At 40.3% G+C, this 26,049-nt stretch overlaps 1 protein-coding gene across 4 annotated transcripts in view; it reads left to right on the top strand.

Moving 5' to 3' along the window:
- Positions 1 to 26,049, top strand: part of COL11A1 (collagen type XI alpha 1 chain) — a 203,138-nt gene that overhangs the window by 48,123 nt on the left and 128,966 nt on the right. For 2 of the 4 annotated variants that reach the window (XM_048945451.1, XM_048945450.1), the window contains 3 exons: positions 22,961 to 23,028; positions 23,179 to 23,221; positions 23,901 to 24,101. The exons of 1 other annotated variant lie outside the window; for it this stretch is intronic. In XM_048945451.1, coding sequence (XP_048801408.1) covers positions 23,987 to 24,101 — 115 coding nt within the window. In that variant the 5' untranslated portion in view covers positions 22,961 to 23,028; positions 23,179 to 23,221; positions 23,901 to 23,986. The remainder of the gene's footprint in view (positions 1 to 22,960; positions 23,029 to 23,178; positions 23,222 to 23,900; positions 24,102 to 26,049) is intronic. One more of the 4 variants, XM_048945452.1, reaches the window with a different exon arrangement.

Genomic DNA, 26,049 nt, shown 5'->3' with positions numbered 1-26,049 from the left:
TTTTCAGCAGTTGTACTGATTATAGAAATTAACACTGTTTTCAAAATCTGTCTCAGTGGACAATTTCATAAACATGGAAGTGACTGAGAAAACTGGAATTGTTTGTGTGTCAGCACAAACCATTACATGGTGATCTAACAGATCGTATGAAATATGTAAGTAAAAATAAAGTAGACTGAATATAGTCTAGTGAAATCACAGATGTTCCAAACTGAGCAAGACTGATTCATAAACCTGGGTAATCAGATTACCATAAGGATAGAAAAATGAAAATAATTCCATTACTAATGTTCTAGTTCAGTGCATAGTAGCAGTTATCAAAAAATGCAATGTATCATATAAACCTAGAGTACTACTTAAAATAAAATTGAATACTCTTCACTACCAGCCTTTAAAGCTACTTTTCCATGATAACATGGTAATGACAAGTAGTTTGAAGAAAAAAAAAATTAAGCAGAAAAAAAAGCCTCAGACATCAGTGTTAACAAAAAGGAAATTATTCTGTATCTATATCTATCTATATATAATATATAAAATTATATATCTCATAAAAAGTGAAAATTTCCCAAAGAAATTTGATTTAAAACTGTATACAAATATGACCCAACTTTTCTCAAAAATGACACAATATATATTTTTTAAAGATCTTTTTAAAAGCCAAAATGCTTTTTTCAACTGTAAGAATAATTAAGACCTTTATCTTTTCTTATCAAAGAAGAAAGAAAAACAGCAACAAAAAAACCCACAATGGAAATAAAAAATGTCCAAGAAATACAGAAGCTTCTCAAGAAATAGATTTTGATTATTCACATACAAAAAGTTTCTTTCTTCTACAGTGACCTTTTCAAAAAGGCATTTAAATAAAAACTTGATACCAATAAAAGCAAAGACAATTTTACTAAATTATTAACTGTATCATAAATGAAGACTTTTTCTTAGAAAGGTGTAAATAATAATTTGTTCACAAGTTTTCATGAAGTAGCTATGCCTACATAAATGTTAATATACCTAGTGAAAAGCTGAAGTGATATGCACCTGGCAGAAAAAAAAAGCCAAGGTACCTACATCCGTAAAAGGAACAAAGCAGTATTGGGTGGAAGAAAAATGTGAATGCTAATGTTTTAAGCTACCATACATTGCCAGAATATCATATATATGTTTTTGCCTTTATATACCAAACTTTTAAGAAATCTAATATTTCAACCTTTCTATTCTTTAGAAGCAGAGTCGCGTTTTCATGGTTTCAGTACATATACTGAGGTAAAGACCTTCTTTCCTATTAGATCGAAATTTAGAGGAAAATACAGAAAGTGTAATAGCAATTTCTATCATTAGGGTAACTGTTTTTCCTTGTTTACATTTCCTTCACAAAATGAAGCTGTTACCTCTCTTATCCTCTAAAGTTATCAAAAAATCTTGCTCACAAGAACTGTGACTTGGGAGATATGCTCTGTGATAATGACAAAACAACGTTCCCTGGCTACAAACACGAAGTTATGGCGTGGTTTCACTATGCAGAGTGTGTTTCCCAAAATGAACATTTTTAAGGATAAGGGGAAGGGACAACAAGGTGGACATCCTTGTGGGAGTTTGTAATAGACTGCCTAACCAGGATGAAGAGACAGATGAAGCATTCTGAACACAGGAGTTGCATGATTGCCAGCCTTTGTTCTCATGGGGCACCTCCTCACTAGAGGGGACTGGCTGTTCACAAACAAGGAAGGACTGGTGGAAGACGTGGAGGTTGGGGGCTGTCTTCAACAGAGTGACCATGAAACAGTAGAGTTCTCAATTCTTAGTGAAGTTGGGAAGGGGGGGGGAGGGGTGCAAAACTGCTGCCTTGGACTTCTGGTGTGTGGACTTCCAACTGTTCAGGACACTAGTAGGGAGAGTGCCTTGGAATTCAGTTCCTGACAGATAAAAGAGACCATGAAGGCTGGACACTCCTCAAGAAGGAAGTCTTAAAGGCACAAGAGCAGGCTATCCCCCTGTGCTGCAAAATGAGCTGGCAGGGAAGCAGACCAGCGTGGATGAACAGGGAGGCTCACGAGAAAACAAGAATTTAGCTCCTGTGGAAGAAGGGACAAGCAACTTGGGGAGAGTTCAAAGAAACTGTTAGCATGTGCAGGAAGAAAATTAGGAAGGCAAAAGTCTAGCTTGAACTCAACTTGGCTGCTGGGGTAAAAGAGAACAAAAAACTTTTTTTACAAACATATTAACAGTAAGAAAAAGACTAAGGATAATTTCCGTCCTTTACCAGACGCAGCAGGGAGCATGACCACTGAGGATAAGCAAGAGGCTGAGGTTCTCAATACCTTCTTAATACCTGTCTTTAAAAGTCAGACCGATTATCCTCTGCCCCCAGACCTGGAAGTGCCAGATAGGGAGCAGAATAAACCTCCCATCATTCATGTGGAAACAGTTAGAGACCTACTACTCCATCTGGTCTGCCCCAAGTCCATGAGGCCAGATGGGATCCATCCAAGGGTGCTGCGTGCAGGTGACAGCCAAGCCAGTTTCCACCATCTATCAGCATTCCTGGTCAACGGGAGAGGTCCCAGAAGATAAGAGGCTTGCCGATGTGACTCCCATCTACAAGAAGGATCATAAGAAGTAGCTAGGAAACTATGGGCCTCTCAGCCTAACCTTAGCACCAAGTAAGGTTATGGAGCAGATCACACTGAGGGAGATCATACAGCATTTGCAGGACAACCAGAGGATCAGGCCTAGCCATGGGTTAATGAAAGTCAAGTCCTGCTTGACCAACCTGATCTCATTCTATGATTAAGTGATCCACATGGTGGATGAGGGCAAAGGCTTCAACACTACCTCCCATACTGTCCTCCTGAAGAAGCTGCCAGCCTATGGCCTGGAAAGATACACTCTTTCCTGGGTAAAGAACAGGCTGACTGGCTAGGTCTTGAGAGTAGTAGTGAATGGAGTCATATCCAGCTAGAAACTGGTCGTGAGTAATTTCCACCAGAGTTGGTATTGGGGCCTGTTCTGTTTAATACCTTTATTGATGACCTGGATGAGGGCTTTGAGTGCATCCTCAGTAAGTTTGCAGATGACACTAAATTGGCAGGAAGCATTGATCACCTGGAGCTAGGAAGGCCCTACAGAGTGATCTGGACAGGCTGGATAGCTGGGCAAATGCCCATGGGATGAAGTTAAATGAGACCAAGTGTCAGGTCGTGCATTTTGGCCACAACAACTGCAGGCTTGGGGCAGAGTGGCCGGAAGATTGTATAGAGGAAAAAGACCTGGAAGTATTGGTCGATGCTTAGCTGAGCATGAGCCAGTAAGCATGTCATCCTGGCTTGTATCAGAAATAGTGTTGCCAGCAGGAGCAAGGAAGTGATCATCCCCCTGTACTCAATCCAGGTGAGCCCACATGTGAGTACTGTCTTCAGTTTTGGCCCCTTCACTACAGAAAGACATTGATGCCCTAGAGTGTGTCCAGAGAAGGGCAGCAAAGCTGAAGTCCTATGAGGAGCAGCTAGGTGAACTAGGACTATTTAGTCCGGAGAACTGGAGGCTCAGAAGGTGACCTTATCACTCTCTACAACTACCTGAAAAAGAGATTGTGGTGAGGTGGGTGTCAACCTCTTCTCCCATGTAACTAGCAATAAGACTAAACGGAATGGCCTCAAGTTGCACCATGGGAGATTCAGGTTGGACGTTATGAAATACTTCTTCTCCAAGAGCACAGTCAGGCACTGGAATGGACTGCCCAGAAAAGCAGTGGAGTCACCGACCCTGGAGGCATTCAGGAAATGTTGAGATGTTGTACTGAGGGACGTGGTTTAGTTGGAAATATTGGTGATAGGTGGATGGTTGGACTGGATGATCTTGGGGATCTTTTCCAACCTTGGTGATTCTATGATTATTCTTACTGTAAATACACATGTAATATGTTGGGTTATAAATTATTAAGAAACTTCTAAAATATCTTATAGTTAACTGGATAATTTTCTGAAAACAGTAGTTCATTCAATATTGAGGTGTGGACAGAAAGACAAGTTAAAAATGAATAGGAATAAAGTAACATACACAGAAAATAATTTACACTGACTAGATCCTTAGCACGTACATCTTCTGAACACATAATGGGTGATCACCTTTCACAAGAGAATGTTTCAGTATGACACTATGTAAGTAGAAGATTTCCAAATTAAACAGTATTACAGAATGGATAAAGAAAGATAAGGCTGTTTAGCTCTGATACAAGTTGCCCTGGAAAAGATAATAGGGAAAATGGCCAGGAATTTTTTTTTCTTTCTTGTTTTTCAAAACAAACAAACAAAAAAAAAAAAACAAAAAAAAAAAAACAAAAACAAAACCTGACAGTAATCTGAAGACACTGTGATTTAAAATTAAAAAGAGGAAACACTCTTTCATATATTGCATTTCAAAGTCATATCACTCATAGCTGCATTATTTTGAATTCTAAAGATATTAACAGATAAAAAAAAAAAAAAAAACGGTTAAGCAAACTGGTGTAGAATAGATGTGTAAGTAGCTCTCAGACATGATGGTACAGATGTTTCCACCCCAGAATTCTACTAGAATCTACAAGATTCTACTAGATCTTCAGAAGACAGGACAGCACAGTGGATACATTCTTGTAAGCTTCCTCTCCTGACCACTTTCTGGGACAGGATGTTGGGTTAGATGGATCTCAAAACTAACACGATGCAGCCATATTTATTTTTGTGTAACTGCTTGTGAATGCTACAGAAGCATCCTAGTGCTTTCTAAAGGTGTTAGAAAATGAATTTGCATGATCTAACTGCTTCAGTGATCATATGGTATTTAGATTGTAAGACTTTAACTTGAATTGTTCTGTCTCTGGCCATTGCATTCTCCCTCAATAGACAGGGAAATCTTCTCTAGTTTCTGAGTAGACAGAAGGGTTCTGGGAGGGGATAGAGCTTCAGAATGGGAAAAACTGAGAATTATCAATTCAATCAGTTTCCTGTCTTTCAAGAGCCTCATGCCTTATCACATAATGAAATATAAACACAAACCCTGTTTTCCTGAAGTATTTTCAGTTTGGTTCATAGTAAAACACTGTGATAATTACTTATAAAAAAAATCCAATTAAATTAGCACATTACTTTAGAAGTAAATTTTATGCCAGTGATGATAATGGATCCAAAGTGCGTGCTAGTCATTTTTCTTTCCATGACATTATTTAAAAGAACTATTAACAAGATGACCCACCACTTGTTTTAACCGGAGTCCACTGTGTAAGTCTGACATGCTGTGATTTCTCAGTGTCTTGAACTTACAGCCTATGACCTGTTCTCTCCCATCTCACACACTGTTCTTTCTGCTCCAGGAGACAACTGGGATCATCAGAATAGCTACAGAGAGCCTCTAAGAAAAGTTCTGCTAGTGGCCTGGGATATGGGCGCATTGCTAATAGGTGTCTAAACAATTCACGTAGCCAGGCTACTGGATAATGGAAGAAGAGTTGGTTTAGCAATGTAATAAAAAACTCAGGGACCACTTGGGTCAGGAACCAGCAACAATATTTTTCAGATGATTTCCCATGGAAGAAAGATTGTTTGATCGCACTAGATATCTTGGTCCATGAAATGGGTTTTGCTTAATTGCTTCTGTCCCTAGGAATGATGACAAAAGGTTTTTAAATGTAGCTGCAGAAGGCAAAGCATTAACAGGACATACGGAAATTGCTACAGGCAGAGGAAGAAGGTGGTTCTTAGTAGCAGGCTCAAGAGTATCTGTTTTCTGAAACCTGAGCTTAAATAAATGACATGGACTTTTGGTAGCCTTAATTCCCAGCAGCCCACCCTGAGAAACTTAAGTTAGAAAGCAGTTCAAAATTCTCATCTCTCTCTCTCTCCTATGCTGGGAGTATCTCCCTCCCTCATTCCTCTTTCCTAGCCTTGTGCAGAGATAGTATTCCTTTTCCACAGGGATGATTCCAGTTTTAACTGCTTGATCTCTTCCTATGAGCTTCTTGTGACTGTTCTAGTCACTTAGGCACATTTTTACTGGAGCAGCATGATGAATCTGCTTTCTCTAGAAATTGGAAACAGGACTGGAAAATGATATAAATCATCTCATTCTCTAAAATATAATAACATTTTAGAGGATTTATGCATTTAATGTGTTTGCATTCTTCTGCAGATGTAGTTAAATATCAGAGATAGCTGATGGTTATCCCTGCTAGTAGGTATTTCTCTTAAATTGTACAGTTAGTATTCAGGGCTTCATATGCTTTGGATATTGCATTCTATTTTCAATGTTTCTTTCACAATCTTTTCCACAGTTTGTAATTGTGAGAGATTTACTCTGAAAAAATAGTAGGTATGCCAGTGCAATTTCTTCTCTTTAAAATGAATGTTTGTTTGTTTGTTTTAATATATTTATCTTTTTTCAAAATATTGAGGCTGTCACTAAAAGAGTTAAGCACCCCTAGGACTATAATGCTTGCCCAGACAAATGCACATTCCTGTCTGTAAAGACCTAGCTGGAATGTCTAGCATCAGAATTTAACATTTTGTGCAGTCAATTCTATTTCACATACTAAGCCACAAACCATTATAGTTGAAAACAGTAGAAGGTCTGTTTTAAATTAGGTGACGCAAATACAGTAGTAACAGAAACCATGGAAAAAGCACAGATGTATAGAGTATATGTACATGCAAGGCAGCCAACTATGAAAGGCAGGTATCAGTTAGAATGCTTTCTGAAGGATGAAGTTACATTTCAGCAAACAGTACGAATGTAAAAAAAGCAATATATTAATTGAACAAAAAGCAACAATGTTGTATGCTTCTCATCTCCCAAAGTTCTATAGAACATGAAAGAAACAGGTGATCCCCAACAAGTCTTCTGTAAAGACATTATATGCGGGGGAGGGTTATCTTCCTTGGAATGCACATCAAGAGAGCCCAATATGAACTGCTAAAACAAGTAACCTAGTCTCATGTAAAACATGCTGATTTAGCAGGAATAAAGCAGTCACAGTTGGAGTGCCCAAAACAGCTCATTTTATCCCCTGTATCTAGTTCGTATATTCTTTTTTTCTTGATGTTTCTCCATAAGAATTATTTTACCTCAATCAATTAATTTTTTTAATTTCTCCCCTATTTTTCTAAATAGTATTTTCTTCTCCATTGTATAATACACAGCACATGTGAAAAAAAAACCAATTTGCATAGAAATTACTCTCACAAATTCTTCAAATACATGTGACAATTTAGAATGCAGTTTTTTTCCTAAAATTGTTGTGATAGACTCTTATGATATAGTACTAAAAAAAGTCAACAGAGTAGAAGAGGCAATGGCATTCTTAAAACTTGTATACTTGGATATAACAAAGCTATTTCCTCTTCAGATGTAACTGTACCATATCACACATATAGCCTGTACGCACTGCTTATTCTTTTTACTAAAATAAATAGTCTGACTGAGGCGAGAAATTAAAATCAGTCTTTGTTGTTGAAAAGAACATTTTTGCAATAAATGTATAAAAACTAGCCTTTTACACAGTCAGCCCATAATTCAGGAATGGAAGTCTGTAGCATACAGTAGGACTGTCAGAATAATTAAGTCAATTTTTATCTTATGTCACTTTTGTAATGTCTTTGCATTCAGTTTCTTAACAGCTGTCTCAAACTCTAACAGCTGGAATACCTTGGGAATGGCAGAAAGTTTTTTTTCTTTAAAATATCAACCATTCAGTGTTGTCGTATTCAGACATACTGTATATCTAATAAATGCCTTCCCAGTGGCACTTGAAAAATATTGAAACTAGAACAGATTTGGATATTTTTTTTTCCCCGCAAACTCAGGAAAGAAACAAACTTGTACCCCAATGTTTCCTAACTGATTTCTAAAGTAATTAAACACATACTTCTCAGTGAAAAAAAATTAATGAGATTTAACTTTGAAGAAATGTCCTGAGCTCCAATGTCTTTCAGAAGCCTCATTTAGATTTTTGCTTCCCTTGCACGCATACTTTATTGCATTTCTTCATTAAATGAAGATGAAGAGTAAATCTACAGGGATTAGAGTATTATCATCTACACATTTGTAAACTGTGCACACATTTAGAGTAAATCTCAATATATACAGACTAATGCAGGTACTGGGGATCTGTTGCATGACTTTCTCCTTCACACCTGAAGGATTCAGAAGAATAAGACGTAAGTCCAAACTGTAGATCCTGTTCTACTTCGTCAGAGAGATCACTTCTAGTAACTTCAGTTCCACATTATCCTGATCCCTACATTCAGCTTACCCTTCAAATCTCCACATACTTTGAGCAAAGTACTTGATTGAATCAAGGGTCAAGTTCTTTGACCATGCATACACACATGCACTTGTGATTATTTGGGTTTACTTCTGTTATTTGAAGTAATTCTCCTTTTTCTTTTTTTAAATCTTGAAACATTGTATACATGGCTTACTTCCTCTGATTTACACATTGCTGACCTCATCATGCAGTGACAGTATCGCCCAATGTGCCATGGCACGTGGATTTCACAAATTCGTCATGGTTGCCAAGCCAAATTTCATAAATTCCCATTGTTAGCTTTATATTCAGCCTTTGAAACACGCACATAGAGGACAGTCTCATGCATTGCCTTAGTCCTGCAATATCTAGACACAATGCAGCATGATTGTCATTTTTATTTAATGTGCTTGACGCTTGCATGTCTTACTCTAAACAGAGATTCTGATAAACAAAACTACATCTTCTTCAAGTCATCTAACAAGAGAAGAGCAGCTCTGTCAGAGTTCCTGTTGATAGTTGTCATACTCTCTCTCCCACATTACACTCCTGTGGAATAGGGTATTTACAATAGGTGTATGCGTGTTGGGTTAGGGGCTGGATGGAGGGAGGCACTATTGTAGTATTAAGAACATGCTTCAGTGTGGTAGATTATTTAAGCCTTTCAGCTAGCACTGAAGTGTCATCTGCTCCCATGTCATCAAGTAGAGTGAGAAACAAGGAACCAGTAACAACCTACCTTAGACAACTCCTGTGTAAAGTTGCTTTACGTTCATGCAAATCATTATAGATACTTTATTTGGTAGACTGACTTTACTTAATTCTTTTTCTACAAACAGACATTAGCATTTTAAAGAAAAAAGTGAAAAACTATGAAACTTAAAATTTCCTTCGGATTTTACAAGTCTCTTAACGTCTCAAGTTCAGGAATACTTTCTTATTGTTTTTCCTTGTTAATCTACATTTTGTAGCATCCATTTTATATTTCATGACAGTGTAAAGAAAATACAGGAAATAGTGCATAATGATATGACTCTGGCACTGTAATTTTGGTCATGTGCATCCAAATGATCACATTCCTTTGATATGCCATAGTAAGTTTTAAAACTGTGCATTTAACGGTAAGTCTGGTAAGCCACAATTGTAGAGCATGGTAATGCTTGTTTTGGCTTTGCAAAATAAGATATCAAAGTGGTATAAGATCAGCTTGCCATATTTGGCACCATCAAGTTTAACTTAAACTTGTATTCTAGGTGAATGGATAGTCAAATAAAACCATCCCTCTGGAAATAGCAGGGTACTGTATATAAATTAAAAGAATTATTGGTTGTAAAGCAGTCTGGACTGAATATAACAGATTCAGCTGGCTTGAGCTCAGGGAGCTGTTTCATTTGCTTCATAACAGGGCTTTTGTTTCAGAATCTAGAGAGCCTATGTTTATCCCAGCAAAAAACTTCTTAGATGAATTAACTATGTGTAGGTTTGACAGTGTACTTGCTGGGAACTCCAGATGTGTGTTTTGTCCATACCATTTAGAATTTGGTGTGGCTGTCCATAGTACCCTACTGTACAAATTTGAAGTAAGCCAAAGCCTTCTCTTCAAAGCCTTTATTTTATATAATAATGTTAGCCTTTAAATTCTGGTATCTCAGGACTCGTAACTCAGTGTAATTTCCCCTTTTTAACAAAATAATTTTCCTAGTTCTAGCTCTCAATTCTTGTTTCTTGCTTTAACAGACTGTCTGACAGCAATTCAACCCTGGTCAAAGATAGGATAGTGTACTCCTGGGCCTTAGGTTAGCCTAACTTCAAGATTAATTCCATAGGTGGTACACAGGAGGAGAAAGATGATACATTTTCAGCAGATTCTTTAGAGAGAAATAATAATAATAATAAAAAAGCCAGCTAATTAAAACTGCCCAAAGGTTTGGGAAGTTATAGACATTCTGTGGGAAGCAGGCTGAGGAAGGAAATGCAGGTGAAGTAAAGACACAAGTGAAGTTTATCACATGATTCCAGAACTCATTGTGGAGATAACAGCCATATGCTAACAAGCAGGCAAGAAAAAGCATTCCAGCTCACCAAAAAGAAAAACAGACTCCTCTAATGCAAGCGTGCTTATGACGATGTGCAACAGGCTACTAAGCAAGCCAGAACTCTGAGGCAGAACTGTCTACACCATTGCCTTAGAATTAGTTCTTCAAAAGTTCTTAATCCATATTTTAAGTAGAATCCCTGGTGGAACAAGGTAGCTTTTAAATAAGAGGAAATTCAGTTATATTGAAATAAACAAGTTCAAATTAAATATTTTATATGCAAACTCCTCTGTATCTTTGGTAGCCATACAGCCAAATCCTGCTCCAAGGTTCAGTACTTTTCTATTCTCAGGTTACTGCAAACTCAGCATCTTCGTATGTATATTATATATATTTTTTCTCATATATATATATATATATATAAAAAGAAAAGCTGAAAAACACCTTTCTTGACTCTTTTTCACCTAACTATATGCTGGTTCCTGCCTCTTATACGAGATTTTGAACACTCTTCCCTGCTGCAAACTCCATGGTTGACTGAACTGAGCAGAGAGAGCTTTGCCAGATGAACATTGCCTCAGAAACTTACTCTAGGGAAGACGCACCATCCCTTCTCTTTGTGAAAGCTCACCAGAGTTAAATAAAACCATCAACAGACCAAAACAAACTGACAGATCTACTTTCACCTTTGTATAAATTGCAACACACAGTAAGCTGAAATCAAGCATGTGACACAATACACAATCCATCTGACTGTGATGAAGGATAATTCTCAACAGTTACTGTTAACTTTAAAATTACGTGACTTGAATTTCTTCAGTACTTTCAAAGTACAGTAGAATGTTCTGAATTGCTTGGGTCTCCCTGGTTGTGCTTACCACAATAATGGAGAATGCAAGGCTTTCCTTCAGCACGTGCTTCCTCAGGTAGAGTTCACTGATTTCTTCTGTTCTTTTCACTTAAAATTAGACTTTTTATTCTCACTCTCAACTAGTTGATGAATAGGTAAAATTTCTCTTGCAAGAAACAACGTTCTAACACAAAAATACAAGTACAAGGGTAGTGCTTGTTAAATTTCTTTTTTTTAGGGCAGGCCATTTTTTTTTCCCCTCAAAATATACTTTATAATAATAATTTACTACCTTATCTTACTAGGTAAAACAGCTTACTAGGGTCTTTGTTGTTGTGTTAAACTTCCCGAACATACATTTGGCATTGACTTAGAGAAAGATGGCATGAGCTTTAATTTGTATTAATTCTTGACACTTAGGTTTTCAGTAGTTTGGCGGAAAAATTTAGATCTTACTTATCTACCAGATCATGACCCTCAGAACAGTTTTAATTTGTTTAATCTCAGTTTTAATCTGATTAAGTAAAACTGACAATTCTTTAAGAAATGAGGATGAACACTGGGAAGTGAGAGAGAAAGCAAAGCATCAAACATCAACTTTTAAGAGGCATTATTTTCAGAAACAAAATAACTCCTGCATTTCTTCCTGCTGTCTTCTGCATAGAAAGAAGCCACTGTTTTACAGGCCAGACCATTTTGCCTTTGGGGAGGGGAAGTCAGGAACAGGGAAACTCCCTGTTGAATGAACAGCAGCATTCCCATGCCTGCAGCCCATTCCTGTGGCTCCCACAACTGGAAATTGAACAGAAAAAGCAGGCAACACAAACTTGTGGTCAGGTCTCAAAGTTAGCAGACTGTACTGGCTTGTCATGTTTGAAATCTAACTGTGCATTCTTTCATTAATTTTTTTTTTTAATTGTCTGATCAATCTAGGTGCTTGAAATTTTATGAATATCTGCTGTGACAGCATGCTATTGCTCTCTTAATCACAATTTTTAACACATTGTGTAACTTCTTTTTCAGTGTAGTATTAGACAGAATTTTGCAGTGTCTAACCGTGCAAGGGCAACAAATACTAAGTAAATTAGCAATTTTAGAGTAATTTCATTTGTCTTTTTATATTAATTTCTCCTCAAAAATAAAGTAACAGAAATGTGTCATAAAGCTATCACAAATTATGCCTCTAAACAAATAATGAGATAACAAGCCACCATCTCTTTCCAATTACTTTTTTATTGTAAACTAACAACTTCAGAGTTTTAGGTGAATTTAAGTACTCAGATAAAACATGTTAATTCCTTAAAGGCAAAGGTAAGCCATAAGGAAAATGACACCTCGGAGACAAAGTAGTTCTGAAAAATCAACCCCAATAGAGATGAACAAAGTGACAGACCTATAGGCAACTCTCAAGTCAGCAGCTCTGCTTGTGAAGTCTGCCAAGAAGTATAACATGCCTAGGTATTTCCAGCTGTCTGTTCATTATTCTCATTCCTGTCAAAATGCACCTTTCTTTTTACACAGTCACTCAAAAAAAAAAAACATTCCCTGTAGGTTCCAAGGGCAAACAGGCCAAATTCAGAACTCTAATAACCTGCCACAATTCCAATGAAATCTAAAATTTCACTCTTTTGTTCATGAAGAAACTTGTCTCATATCTTAAAATGGCAATTCTTATCCTATTGGAGCACATTGAAGTGCAATTTACCATGGGTTTGTGGGAATTCAAGTCATTTAGAAAACAAAAACTGAAATACTGAGGCTTATCTAGATATTACCAGAGATTGTTCTAACAGATTTTAGTATCAGTATTTCACCAGCTTCTTTGCCTGGGTCTTAGCAGTACAGGCACTGCTGAACTGTGGTGACTGGAAATCCATTTTTTATGTAGTAGTACTTATCTGTAGTGCCGTCTTTAGGGAGATAAGCCTTTCTTGCTCACCACTTCCTTCAGTTATTTCAATATTTTTTAGTAGCAGAATAATTCGCGGTCAAAGAGAAGACTATCTACAGGCAACTAATCATCCTCTTTGACTATTTTGACCACTTCAAACTCTCCAACTCAACCTGTGTCTTAGGTATCATACAGATGCCCAAGAAATGGATTCCACCTTCTCTTAAAAAAAAGAAAAAAAAACAAGAAAACCACACAACTAACCAAAAACCAAATACTTACATACAATGGTTTTAAAAATATCTAGAAACCATGTATTAATTTGGTCTAGTCTGGGAGAGAAAAAGAGGTATGAACACACATCCCAATGAGGTACATGGATAATATTTATGTACTCAAAAATGCAGTACCTACCAAATACTAGAAGGATCAGAGCCATGGTTGGCTCGTAGATGTAGATATAAATAAAGAAGCAGCATTTATTGTGAAGACAGTTTCAGTGCTCTTACTTATGGGAAAGTGAAAAACAAGTTGGTTATACATCATCTGGAATGAATTCTGAACATTTTACATAGTTGAAAATAAAAACAGATGTATAAAATCCTATTGGCACAACACAGCCAGATTTTGAAAATGCTAATATCTGCAAATGTGATGATCCTCAAGGTCTAACTTCTGAATCATTCAGTCCTCCTGGGCAATCTAGGGATGATAGCAAGGCAGCCAAATAATATTTGGAATAAAATACATAGTCTTCCTGTCAACTTCTTAATATCAATATTATATCTGATTATAATTAGGTACAGAATTAGAAGACGAAACCATTTATGAAGTCTGGAAAATTAGTACAGTAATTATTTGTAATCAAACTGGATACAACAGAAATCGTTAGCATAAAGCAGAATAAGTATTGTCTCCTACTATTTAGGAATATGCAAACATACACGTAGAGCCAAATCATATCTGAATCTTTATGCCTTCAGACACTGAGTATCGGTATTAATGCTGCATCGTGTATTGTAATTTTGAATGTCAGAATCACATAACTCAAAACAAAACAGTAATTGAAAAAGCAATGAAATGAACATATATTTCTTTTTATCCTTTTCTTATTTACCACATTTATCTTCCTCAACTACCATCTCACTGGCAGACCTCATTACTTTCTCAGTTTCAGTTCAGACTGCCTACAAACAAATGTAATTATTTCATAGTTTGGGCAATGTGCCTGGCAGACAGCGGTGCCTGAACACCCACTGCTGCTTTGAAGATATATATTGAAAGAAAAACTTGGTCTTTTTCAGATGAGGTCAATAATTTTTCACAATATTGACTAGTAAAGTTATCACTTTCTGGAAAAAATAACATATGGGCAGTTGATGCTATTACAGATTGCAGGAGACTTCATGAAGTGTTGTAAGCACTTGTATTTTTAAGGGGAGATGAATAATGATAAGAGCACATGAAATATGAATCCACTTATTGATCAGCCAGTACAAGCACCAGAAAAGGTGAATCACAATTTCAAGATATAATCAAACAGGACAAAGCACACGTAACAATGTTCTATTCGTCCTTTACTGATTCTCACAGAGCAGATTATTCTCCTTTGTTTGTCCTAACTTCAGAAGCAAATACATTTGATTACATTAAACAACTGAAGAATGAGATGTCTGCAGAAAACTACTTATTTATTAGGGATAAGAATATTTCCTAGAGATTTGCCTTTTTAATATCCATAAAAGTGTACAAACAAGATGTCAGTATGCTACCTTTGACAGAAGAATTATGCGTTCTGCTGAAACCCATGCCCAGGAACAGGAAGCTCAAGATAATTTGGCAGTTTCAGTGCAATTCTTGTTTCTTTATTCCCATCGTACAAACTACTTAACACCTTCTGGGAGCTGCTTCTACCACACACAGCCCACTGGCCTCCTGGGACTGATCCCGAGGATCTTGGCTGGGCTTACTCACTGAACTCTGTCTCACACTTTAGAATAGTTAGCCCTAAACACAGTTTTCAAATCTTAAACAATTAAAAGGCACCAAATCAAGTTAAAACTTAGCCACATGTTAATTTTATACTCAACATAACTCAAATAGAAATCAAGGGGATTTCTATTCTTTCCTGCGATATGGAATTATGTCTTCAGTGAAGACTAATTTCATATTGCGATAACACATGTTCAGTTCTTATCACCTAGTACTACTAAAACAGCCATTTTAAACCTGTGTTATGAGCTGAATCGGATAGGAAGAAATATTCAAGTCTGCCAGTGCAATCACCTTGAGAGACAGTTGTCATTTGGCAACACCAGTAAGTCCTTTGGCGGAATTAACATACTAACGTGAGTGGGGTTTTTTTTTTGTGTTTTTGTTTTTTTAAATATGCACAATGATTTTCTGGTCCCAATCTTTTAGAACTTTGGTGAATGAGAGAGCAGACATGAGACAGGGAGCTGCCCGAGACAGAAGACCTCCCTGAAATATTGTGTTCTCAGTGTTCTTTCTCAGAGAATAGGATCAACTCTGATTCTACTCCAATATACTTTAAGAAGTGATTCAGTTGAGAGACATCTATGCACAGGAAATAGAAGTACAGGACCATCAAGACTAGACACAAGTTAGTTTGCTGTTAGCCTACTTAGCGTCTCTAATCCCCCAGTTCACAGGGGATGTGAGGGCAGTAGCGTTGCCCAAAACTAAATATGCTACAAGTGTGTAACACATGCAAACCATTAGTCTGTGCCTGCACTGCCTCCCTGTGTATCAGATATGCTGCCAGTGCTCCCCCAATACAAAACAATGCCACAGAACAATGTCAAAGAGGGCCCATAGGAGACTGCTTATACCTAGACATTTGCATTCTTAATTTGCCACTAAATGATTTAAACTGATTAAAGCAAAACTGATCAGTGAGAACTCTATATAAGATAAATAGTTGGCAAAGAGAGTAGCTGAACCTCTCCAGACTGTCCCTGTTTGTTTCTCCAGCCCACATATCTGTTTCAACTGGTCTTTATCAAAATTAAGTCTCAGATAAATTGTAAAAATAAATAAAGGAAAAGACCAATTAGATTCATAGAATCATAGAATTGTAGAATGTCTCGGGCTGGAACAGCACTTAACCCTTTAGTAAGAGCAGGCTCGCCACCCAGCAGATCTGGCTGCCCAGGGCCCCATCCATAGCCTTGAATGCCTCCAGGGATGGTGCAGCCACAGTTCTCTGGGCAGGTCATTAAAGAGAAGTATTTTTAAGATCTTTAATTAAAGATGAGTTTGAATGGGCTGTTGAATATCTTTAGAAACAACAGATGAAATGTAGATATTGCTATTTCTGGTGTGCAATGGCACTATATCAAAACTCAACATAAACAGAAAAAAAAACAATCCCTAAAACAAATCTGGATGTTTCTTTTCCAGTTATCTCAGATAAGAAAAATTCTGAAACCCTTACATATTACAGTAACTGATCACTTTTTTCCTTCTCTTGATTGGTTACAATTAAGTTACGATTATAAAAGGTTACAAGCTCCATAGATCACTAGAATCCATACAAGGGGAGAAAAAAAAAAAAAAAAAAAAAAAAAGAATGGTGAGCTGCTGTATCAATTGCACTGTGCTATAGAATGTATCAGTAGGTGGACTTTAAGAGATGAGGGAGTTTAGCTTAGATAAACTCCCAAAACTCTGTTTGAATTTCCAAGCTGGGTCCAAGCTGGGTCAGAAATACAGCATGATATTTGATACTTCCTGCTGCTGGCCAAACAGGATGGTAATGTGCTTTTTATATGCTGTAAAATGGTATTTCAGCAATGTTTTTATCTCTACCAAAGAAGGAGCCAGAAGATAGATGTGATTAAGATTTAAAAAAAAAAAAAAGTAAGAACAGTAAAGATATTTATTGCTGCTTTTAGTCAATTAATTTTTCTGGATGACAGAGTCACAGCATTCTCCTTTAACCTGAGGACAAACCCATGCACACTCCCAGAACAATTTCAGACACAGAATATTTATTCACAAATGCACGCTCTCACAGATACACAGGCCACAGAGGAACTAACTTCCCAGTCATACTGTATGCTCCTCAGACAGGTAATCTCTGTCATCATCAGAAGAATGCCTATTTATTTATTAATTAATATTAAGGCTGTGAAGAGTTTCAGAAAACTTCAAATCTGCCAAGCTAACAAAGAAAAAAAGATTTATAATAAAACAGATGTGCTCTTAATTGTGGTGACATTTTATATAAACGTAATTGATTACTTCTTCTCTCACGTAAAAATATAGAGGTGCAGTGATAAAACAGGAGGGTCAAGAAACAGAAAACCAGAATGAATGCAACTGTAGGACATAAGGCAAGAAGTGGGGGAGGGCATCCAAATAGCGAGGGGGTAGGAAACACACAAGTAAAAAAACAAAGCCTAGAAGAAAACAAGTGATTGGATACTGACAGTAACAACCTGCTTCATATTACCACAACATAGCCCTGTATCCTGAACTCCTTTTTTGTATGTAACTTTAACGACAACTATAAATAAGTTCAACAGATAAAAATGATAGCAAACTCAAAATAATATATTGGCTCTTTATGATATCAGTTCACTTTAATAAGTGAATTGTCTAGAGCCAATCAACTGTGCTGTTTAGGAATTAGGTTGTTGAGTCCTCACCTAAACCTTCTCTAACTCTTCAGATCTATATAAACTGATGATCAACTGAGATCTTGATGCTTTCCTAATATTAATCTGGAAGACAGTAAAAAGGACAAATGACATTAGGTTATAGCATCACCAGTCTCTTTCCCACCTCCAAATTCCTTCCAGAGGCAACTATAAACTGGATTCTAGACAAATCTAATCTCAACCCTATCCAGAAAACCAGCCACTTCTAGGCCCAGAACAGCTTTTTTACAAACACTGTAAGTAAAAGTTCCCCAAATACTAGGGAACAGTTGGGAGTTTTTAAGTTTCCAAATATTAATCCTAAGTCCAATTTCCATAATCTAACTAACCCTTGCATAATTAGTTGCTATAGGATCAGTTTCTAGGCAGAAAGCTGTTGGTTTCTGTTTGTATAACCTGAGACTTAATAACTCTTATTTTGGGGAATATAATAGATTCTGTCAGGAGTTGTGCTCTAAATACTTAGTTGTCCATTTCCAAAACTTTACCTTTAACCTATTTTAAGTGCTAACACCACTCTCCTAGGGAAAGTATCCCTAAAGAGACTGATAAAAAAAGATAGCATAAGGCTTCTAGAAACATCTGCTCATTTCTCATATCTGTAGATTTTGTAGTCTTTGAGAATAGTTATACATAGAAGCCTAGTGATGTAACACAAGACAAAGATAAGTCTATATCTTAGAACCACGTAGAATAGAACATAACTCAGTTACATAGACACAGTATATTAAAGAAGTTTAGCCTCAAGTGTAAGAAAAGTCTTGCTCAGACCTGGAGAATTAAATCTAACTATGAAAGAATAGAGATCCCTACCTTCTTCCTACATCTAATATAGAAATATGGTTTTCTCTAGAGGAAGAACAGAACAAAAGACTTTGACTGCTAACTACACTAACTGAAAGCCTGCTGCCAGGATTTATACTTTCATGAAAAATGGATTTACTTCTTAGTGAAATAAAGCAAGAAACCCTAAACTCTCCACCTAACACCAGACTTATCCTTAGCCTACAAGAAGCTAAAGGTTTTCTTCCTGACCATTGGTATAATGCACCGGCTTCTGTCAGTGATCACTTCTCTCATTTTCTTGTTTGCCATATGCTCCAAATTTAAGTGAAAATTCTGACAATTCAAGATATACAAGTATCACCAACAAAAATCACTTCTACCAGTAGTTGTATTTTAAAATAGGACATTAATTTCTACAGGGAATAGTGAAACAATACAACAGATTCTATTAATATAGCCCTGCTCCTCATCTTTGGCAGTATAGCACAGTTAAGGACTCCTGAAGGTTTAGGACAGATGAAATTCTCAATTAGTACTTAAGTGAATAATCCCCACAGTTAATGTAACACAATAGAAAGAGCAACAATGATAGCAAACAAGCAAAGTCCTAATCTGCAGCAAGTGAGATTTGCTCAAATGTAACAGCTAGGAGTACAGAAACAACAAAAAGAAGTTGCATACCTTCAGAAGACCACAAGTATGCAAGGATCTCCCTTGACAACCCTTAAATGAGGTCTGGGAAGGTTCCAGTCACTCAGCAGCATTGCATGCACCTGAGCTCCCCTGCATTGTCTCTGCCTTCCCACCAGGTGCTCAATCGCAGTTTCAAGCTATGGTTTAGCATTTCTTCTACAGTTAAGAATAATGTTATTGGCTTTTAACAACGCTAGTCATAATCTTACATTTGTGGCACTTCAAGAAATCATAGAAAAAAATCATACAATGTCTTGTGTTGGAAGGGATCTCCAAGATCATCTTGTTCCAACCCCCCTGCCACGAACAGGGTTGCCAAACACTAAATCAGGCACAAGATCAAGCTGCCTAGGGCCCCATGCAACCTGGACTTGAACATCTCCATGGATGGAACATCCACAACCTCTCTGGGCAGCCTACTCTAATGCTTCACAACTCTGAGTGAAAAAATCCATACTCATTCTTATCTTCCTGTTCCTGTGGAACAGGACACACTTTCTATGAGCTGCATTTTTAAACTCTCAACATTAACATTAACAAAAAGGAGATAAACCTCTGCAGCAAAAGAGAGAGGTCATTGTATGGGCTCCTACCAACTACTTTTCCTTTCTTACATTAGCAAAGCCTCTATTTCAAATTGTACTCATGTCATTTGATCTTTTAATTTCTAACACTAATCTTAACAGTAGCTTTATTTCTTACATGGGCTGAGAAATTTTAATTTCCCAGGTTATTGTTTCTGATAGCAACTTAACTACACACTACTGGGCACATTCAGTTAAAAATGTAAGGGTTATATATATATATATATCTGTATATATATATTTGTACTATGAAAGATTTAGAAGGTGTCAAGCTCCTTATGAAGCTAGAAACAAGGTGCTTTAAGCCAAGCCAGTGTGCCCAGGATATATGGAAACTAAGAAAAGCATCCTGTTCCTTTCAGTGCATTAGTTATTCCCAATGAATAATACACTTCATAAACTGAGAAGTCTCCACTTTTGATGATATCGAGCAGTGTGCTATGAAAAACACATTATGATTTCAAGATTGCAAGAGATCATCATGCTTACAGTCATATTTCACTGGGGTACCTATAGCTTGAGAAAGGTGCCCTTAGTTTCTTGTAAGCTATGTAGGACCAAAGAAACATACTTATTTCTCTTTAGTTCCTAACCCCTCCCCCTCTCTGCCCCAAAATACAACAATGACCCATCTGTGCACATACAAGAGAGCAATTTCTAATATTTAAACATGGGCTAATCTGCCAACACTGATGTGTCAGGGACAGAACATAATGAATGTCACAGTGCTTGGCCTTTCTTTTCACTAAAACTGTTTGAAGAGAAATGGGGAACAAGAAAGCTAATGAAAAAAACAAACCGCTGTGGATTACAGTTGATTTAAAAAACAACATTATTCTCTTCAGTTTTTCTTTGAAAACATTTTCATGTTTCAATTCTCTATTAGTTTCAAGAAAGAACATATTTCTCCTGAAATTACATTTGTGGGCTGCAATTTAGTACTACAAATCGTTAATACTTTTATAACTCTCAGCAAACTTAACTGCACTTCGAATCATATCTATTCTTTGATATATTTGCACTGCACTTAGGCTGTGATTACTGTGATTATTTCACTGGGACACCACTGTGGCAGTTAAGATTACAAACTAAAAAACTAAAAAAATCAGTTAAACAAAATTCAGTAGTCGTTAAACACTGGATCTCATGTGTCACAAGATGAGGATCTTCAAGTACTTAAACAGCATGTGGCTTCTGTCTTGCAGCCACTGAATGTGATGGCATTTTGTTACACATCTATACGGCTTGACATGGTGGCATGCAGAAACAACTGAGCTAGCACTAAAAAAAGCTCTTGCACTAGAATTGATATAGAATTAATATAAAACTCTGCAGAATTATATACCAATAGGAGCATGCCACTTCACCTGGATTGATATATTTTCAATCTACTCTCTTGCAGAGATCTAAAGTTTCAATTTGGAATGACAAACACTCTGCATTTTGTCCTAGTTGTTCTTAGAACCAGTGCCGGACCATACAGATGAGTGGGTATCTTTCTGTTTACATTTTGGGATCTGAATTATGTACCTTAAAACTGAAGTAACTGCAAAGGCATTATGATAAGTTACCATTCTCTACACTGTGACATTTACCTGTCCTTTTTCACCACCTATCTGAAACACTTCCTTTTCCCCTTTTTAATGAGGACAGACATTCTTTTTTCTATGATCCATTGTAGCTGTATTAATTCAGGCTAGTAGCAAGGCTCAAAAAAGTAGTGCCAGAGGCAATGTGTGAGAACAGACTGGATGTAACAGGAGTGTTGCTGACAGAAAGATGTCTGATTTATAAACATCAAGAGGAAACTCAGACTTCATAGTGCATGGGATTTTCCAGCAACAAAGTATTAAGCAAAAAGAATAAGCCACTTGCGGGGCTACCTACTGGCACTGCAAGGAAGAAGAATGAGGCACCAAAGGGATTAACTTAATGTCCTCTCTGAAGTCTCTGGTAAACCAGAGGACAACACAAACAGGGAGAGCAACAGTAATCGTACTAATTAATTAACTAATTAATGCCTGACTTTTTGGGATCAGTGTGGATCTTGAAACAGACAACTGAAGGACTTGTTCTGAAGCAGCAGGCTTTGGTACAGAAAAGTGAGGTAGACCTGGTGTACTGATGCTCCACTGCTGCACTGCAGCAGACTGCTCCAAGTCCCAGACCTTCACATCAATGAACAGCACCCAGTAAGACCTGGGAGGGCCTGGAGACAACTGCTATGCACTGTGAGTCCCCTCACTTGTAAATGTGATGACAAGATCAACTATTTCAGAAAAGCAAGCACAGAAAGAGCTGTGAATAGTATTGTAGTACAGTAAAACATTGGTTGCAAATGGTATCCTGGGGTCCATCAAAAGAGGAGTGGCCAGCAGGGACAGGGAGGTGATTGTCCCCCTCTACTCTGCTCTTGTGAGGCCCCATCTGGAATACTGCGTCCAAGTGTGGAGCCCGCAGTATGAAAAAGACAGGGAGCTGTTGGAGAGGGTCCAGAGGAGGGCCACTAGGATGATCAGGGGACTGGAGCACCTCCCCTATGAGGACAGGCTGAGGGAGCTGGGCTTGTTCAGCCTGGAGAAAAGAAGGCTGCGGTGTGACCTCATTGCAGCCTTTCAATACCTAAAGGGAGCCTAGAGAGGGGAGGGGAATCAACTCTTTGAAAGAGTTGATAACTGCAGGACGAGGGGAAATGGTTTCAAGTTGAGGGAGGGGAGATTTAGGTTGGTCATCAGGGGGAAATTCTTTACAGAGAGAGTGGTGAGGTACTGGAACAGGCTGCCCAGAGAGGTTGTGCATGCCCCATCCCTGGAGGTGTTCAAGGCCAGGTTGGATGGGTCCCTGGGCAGCCTGGTTTAGCATTAAATGTGGAGGTTGGTGGCCCTGCATGTGGCAGGGGGGTTGGAGATTCATGATCCTTGAGGTCCCTTCCAACCCTGGCCATTCTGTGATTCTGTGATTCTGTGATTCTGTGATCGGGTGCTGTAGGAAAGGATGATACACTTCTGAAATGTAACGTATTGAACAACACTTACGTTGTGGTTCAACCATTTGCTTATTAGTTAGAAGCTGTTTTTTGAAGCAGGAGATCTCAGTGAAGGCAACTTTCACAGTTCTGATACACACTTCTACCGAAACATGACCCAACTGTCTCATTTTCCAGGGGAGCGGGGCAGGACGCGGTGCCGGGCGGAGAGCGGCGGGACGCGCTGCGGGGTCCCCCTCTCACAGGTGGGTCCCCGAGTGTCCAATGGGAACGGGGGGCCTTTCGGGGAGGAGATCCGAAGCGCACTCCCGACGTCCGGGACGTGGTGCGGCGGGGACCGGGCGGCTGTTTGGCGCGCGATTTCCTTTCACCTCCCGCTCCCTCCGTTCGCACAGGGCACCCCGCGACAGTGCGAAAAGAAGACGCGTTCGGGAGCGGGTGCGCAGCGGACGGCCGGGGCAGGCCACCCTTCTAAGAGCCTCCAGCCCCTCTCTCAGCCTGGTTTGTCCCCCCGCCGCCCGGCACACCCCCCGCCCCCCTTCGCCCTCCCCGCTCCACCCGCCCGGAGACTCGCCCCCCGCCCGCAGCCTCGCTTCGAGCCACCCGCTCGAGGGGCGCCGCGGGCGGCACTGCGCATGCTCCGTAGCGCGACCGTGGGGTTGGGGGCGGCGGGGCAGAGGGGATTCCGCGCCCCGGGGACAGGATACGCCCGTCGGCGTCCCCCGGGTCGCTCCCGCACGGCGGTTTCCCGTTCCCTAAGCTCCCCTTCGGGAGAGCCGGTCCTCGCCGACACGGCGGTCGAAGGTGCCGTGGGCGGCCGGTGTGCCGCCACCGAGGCGGAGGGCGGTGCCGTGGGCGGCCGGGGGTGCGTCGCGATTGGCCTCCGGGCGGCGGCTGCCTTGTCAGTTGGGCGCAGGGGTGGCCCCGGAGCCGCTCGCCCAGCCCTCTGACGGGATGAAGCCTTTAGGGGGATGCGGCGCTCCGTGCATTTTGATTAAAGCCCCTCGTCTCCCTCCAGTCTGAAGGCAGGGCACCGGGGAGCACGGGGCGGAGGGGCCTGCACGGGGCCGGGCGAGGGAGAGAGAATCCCTTCGGTGTGTCACGTATGGCTCTATAGGAGAAATCATCTCTGGGAATATTGTGGAAAGGACGGAGTATAAGTTGAAGGCGCCCAGGTTTAACTCACGCTCGCGGGCGCGCAGCATGAAGATGCAGAGGTGGTCCACGAGGTGGAAAACGAAAAGGTGGCCCCGGGACTCGGCCGTGACCGTGCTCATCACCCTCGCTGTCCTTCTCCAGGCTGCGGAGGTCAAAGGAGGTAAGGAAACGGACGCGCCGCGGCCGCCGCTCTCCCCCCGTGTCGGGGAAGAGATCCGAGGCCAGGCCAGGGCTGTCAGAACGCCTCTGCTGCCGGGGCGAGGAGGAACCCTGAGGGCTCGGGCCCGGGGCGCGGACCCTTCCGAGAGCCCCTGGGACCGCGGGTGCCCGCTCGGAGCCCCCCGTCCCACCTCAGCGCCGCTCTGGGCTCAGCGCCGCCGAGGGGATGCGCTGGCAGGACGGGATGGTGAAACAAATACGCGTTGCGCTGAGCGATTTCCCGTCGTCCGGCACCCCGCTCGGTTTTTATAGAGTGTGCCTGCGATTTTCAGTTCTGTTGAACTTAGGTTCTTGACGCTGCTGAAGCTCACGAAGTTGTGGCAGAAATTGAGCGACAACCATCTGCCTCCTCGGAGAGGCGAGGAAGGGGAAAGCTGGATGTGGAGACTTCTCTCGGATTTTCTCCTTTCCTCCCCTCGCCTGATTTTTCCTTTGCAAAGGCTCGCAGCGGGCAGAATGTTTTCCAGTGCGACAGAGTAGAAGTATGGCAGGGGCCCTTGGCAGCGAGGAGGGCAACCCCGCAGGTGGGCGCACGCCTGAAGACGTGCCGGAGAGGAGGGGGCCCAGCCCCGGGCTCCGCGCGGGCAGTGCTGCCGTCCCCAGCCTCCCTCCGCTCTGCCGCCTCCCGGGGGGGGGAGGAAGAGGGGGGGCGAGTGGTCCCTTAGGTGTCCGTGGACACGGTGGGTGCGGTGCAGCCCGCTAGCGACCTGCAGCAGATGAAGGACACAGAGGCAGCCGCCGCAGAAAGAAAGGGAATCTCTGCCCCCAGGCACGGCTCGGCCCTCGGGTACCGCCGCGCCGTCCCGTCCGGTGCGCTGCGATTTTGTGAGCTGAGCTCGCACATCTGCGGAGCTGCGATGCGTGAGCCGTGGCGGCAGGAGCCCCTTCGCCTCCTGCCGGGCTGGAAACGCTGCCCGTCTTCCTCCCTGTTCATTCGTCCCGCAGGCGCTTGTGGGGGCCAACCTAGCTGGGTCTGAGGATTTCATTTTTCTGTGTGTCAGACACAGAATCATAAAATCATAGAATGGCTTGGGTTGGAAGGGACCTCAAGGATCATCAAGTTCCAACCTCCAACATCTACGAAGGAGTTTTAACTCTCCACCAATAAAGTTTTAACTTCTAGGCTTTTTTATTATTATTACTTTCACGAAGTATTTCTCGGTGTGAATCTCCACTTTCTGAATCAACGGGTGTCCTAATGGCAGCTCAGCAAGGTGATCGGGGTCTCCGTTGAAGCCCTTTATACCTGGTCACAACTTTGGCGGTGTCAGCTCCGTCAGGGCTTCTGCCCCCTGCTGGCCCCATTTCTGCCAGAGATTTGTAGGGGTCAAATTTCATCCTCGCTGCAGTTCCACGGGCTCCAGTGGAGTTATGCTGAGGATGAATTAATCTCGCAGAGCTTCAAAGATTCGGTTCTCCGTTACTATGTCAAAACTAAATTTATTGAAGAAGAAATGCCGTATAGAAAGGCATGATAGATTTTGATGTTTTATGTCACTTTCCTGTGAGCACAGTAGAAGTCACTCTGGTGAGCAAGACTTATGTAGATGATCTTTTCACGTTGTGTTGACACAAATGAAAAGTTGAATGAAAATCTAAACCCAAGCAGCCTGGAAAGCAAACAATCAATCAAACAAACAAACAAACAAAACCCTAGAAGTTAGCTGGTACTTCCTTAAAAATTTTCAACATTGAGCACATTGATAGGTTTTTAGGTTTTATGTTTGGTAACTATTTTAAAAATCCTTTCCTCTAGTCCTCTGTATAAAAGACGCTTTGGAAAAAGTGCTTCAGGCTTCTCATGTTTGTAGGGGCATTCTGAAGAGAAATTACTGCTTGCACTTTTAGCAAATACAGTGTGCCATTTACGTAGAGATGCAGGGAGCTGT

This window comes from Lagopus muta, chromosome 5 (assembly GCF_023343835.1).
Source record: "Lagopus muta isolate bLagMut1 chromosome 5, bLagMut1 primary, whole genome shotgun sequence".
In the NCBI taxonomy this organism is placed as follows: domain Eukaryota; kingdom Metazoa; phylum Chordata; class Aves; order Galliformes; family Phasianidae; genus Lagopus; species Lagopus muta.
This window is presented reverse-complemented; position numbering and strand designations above follow the sequence as displayed.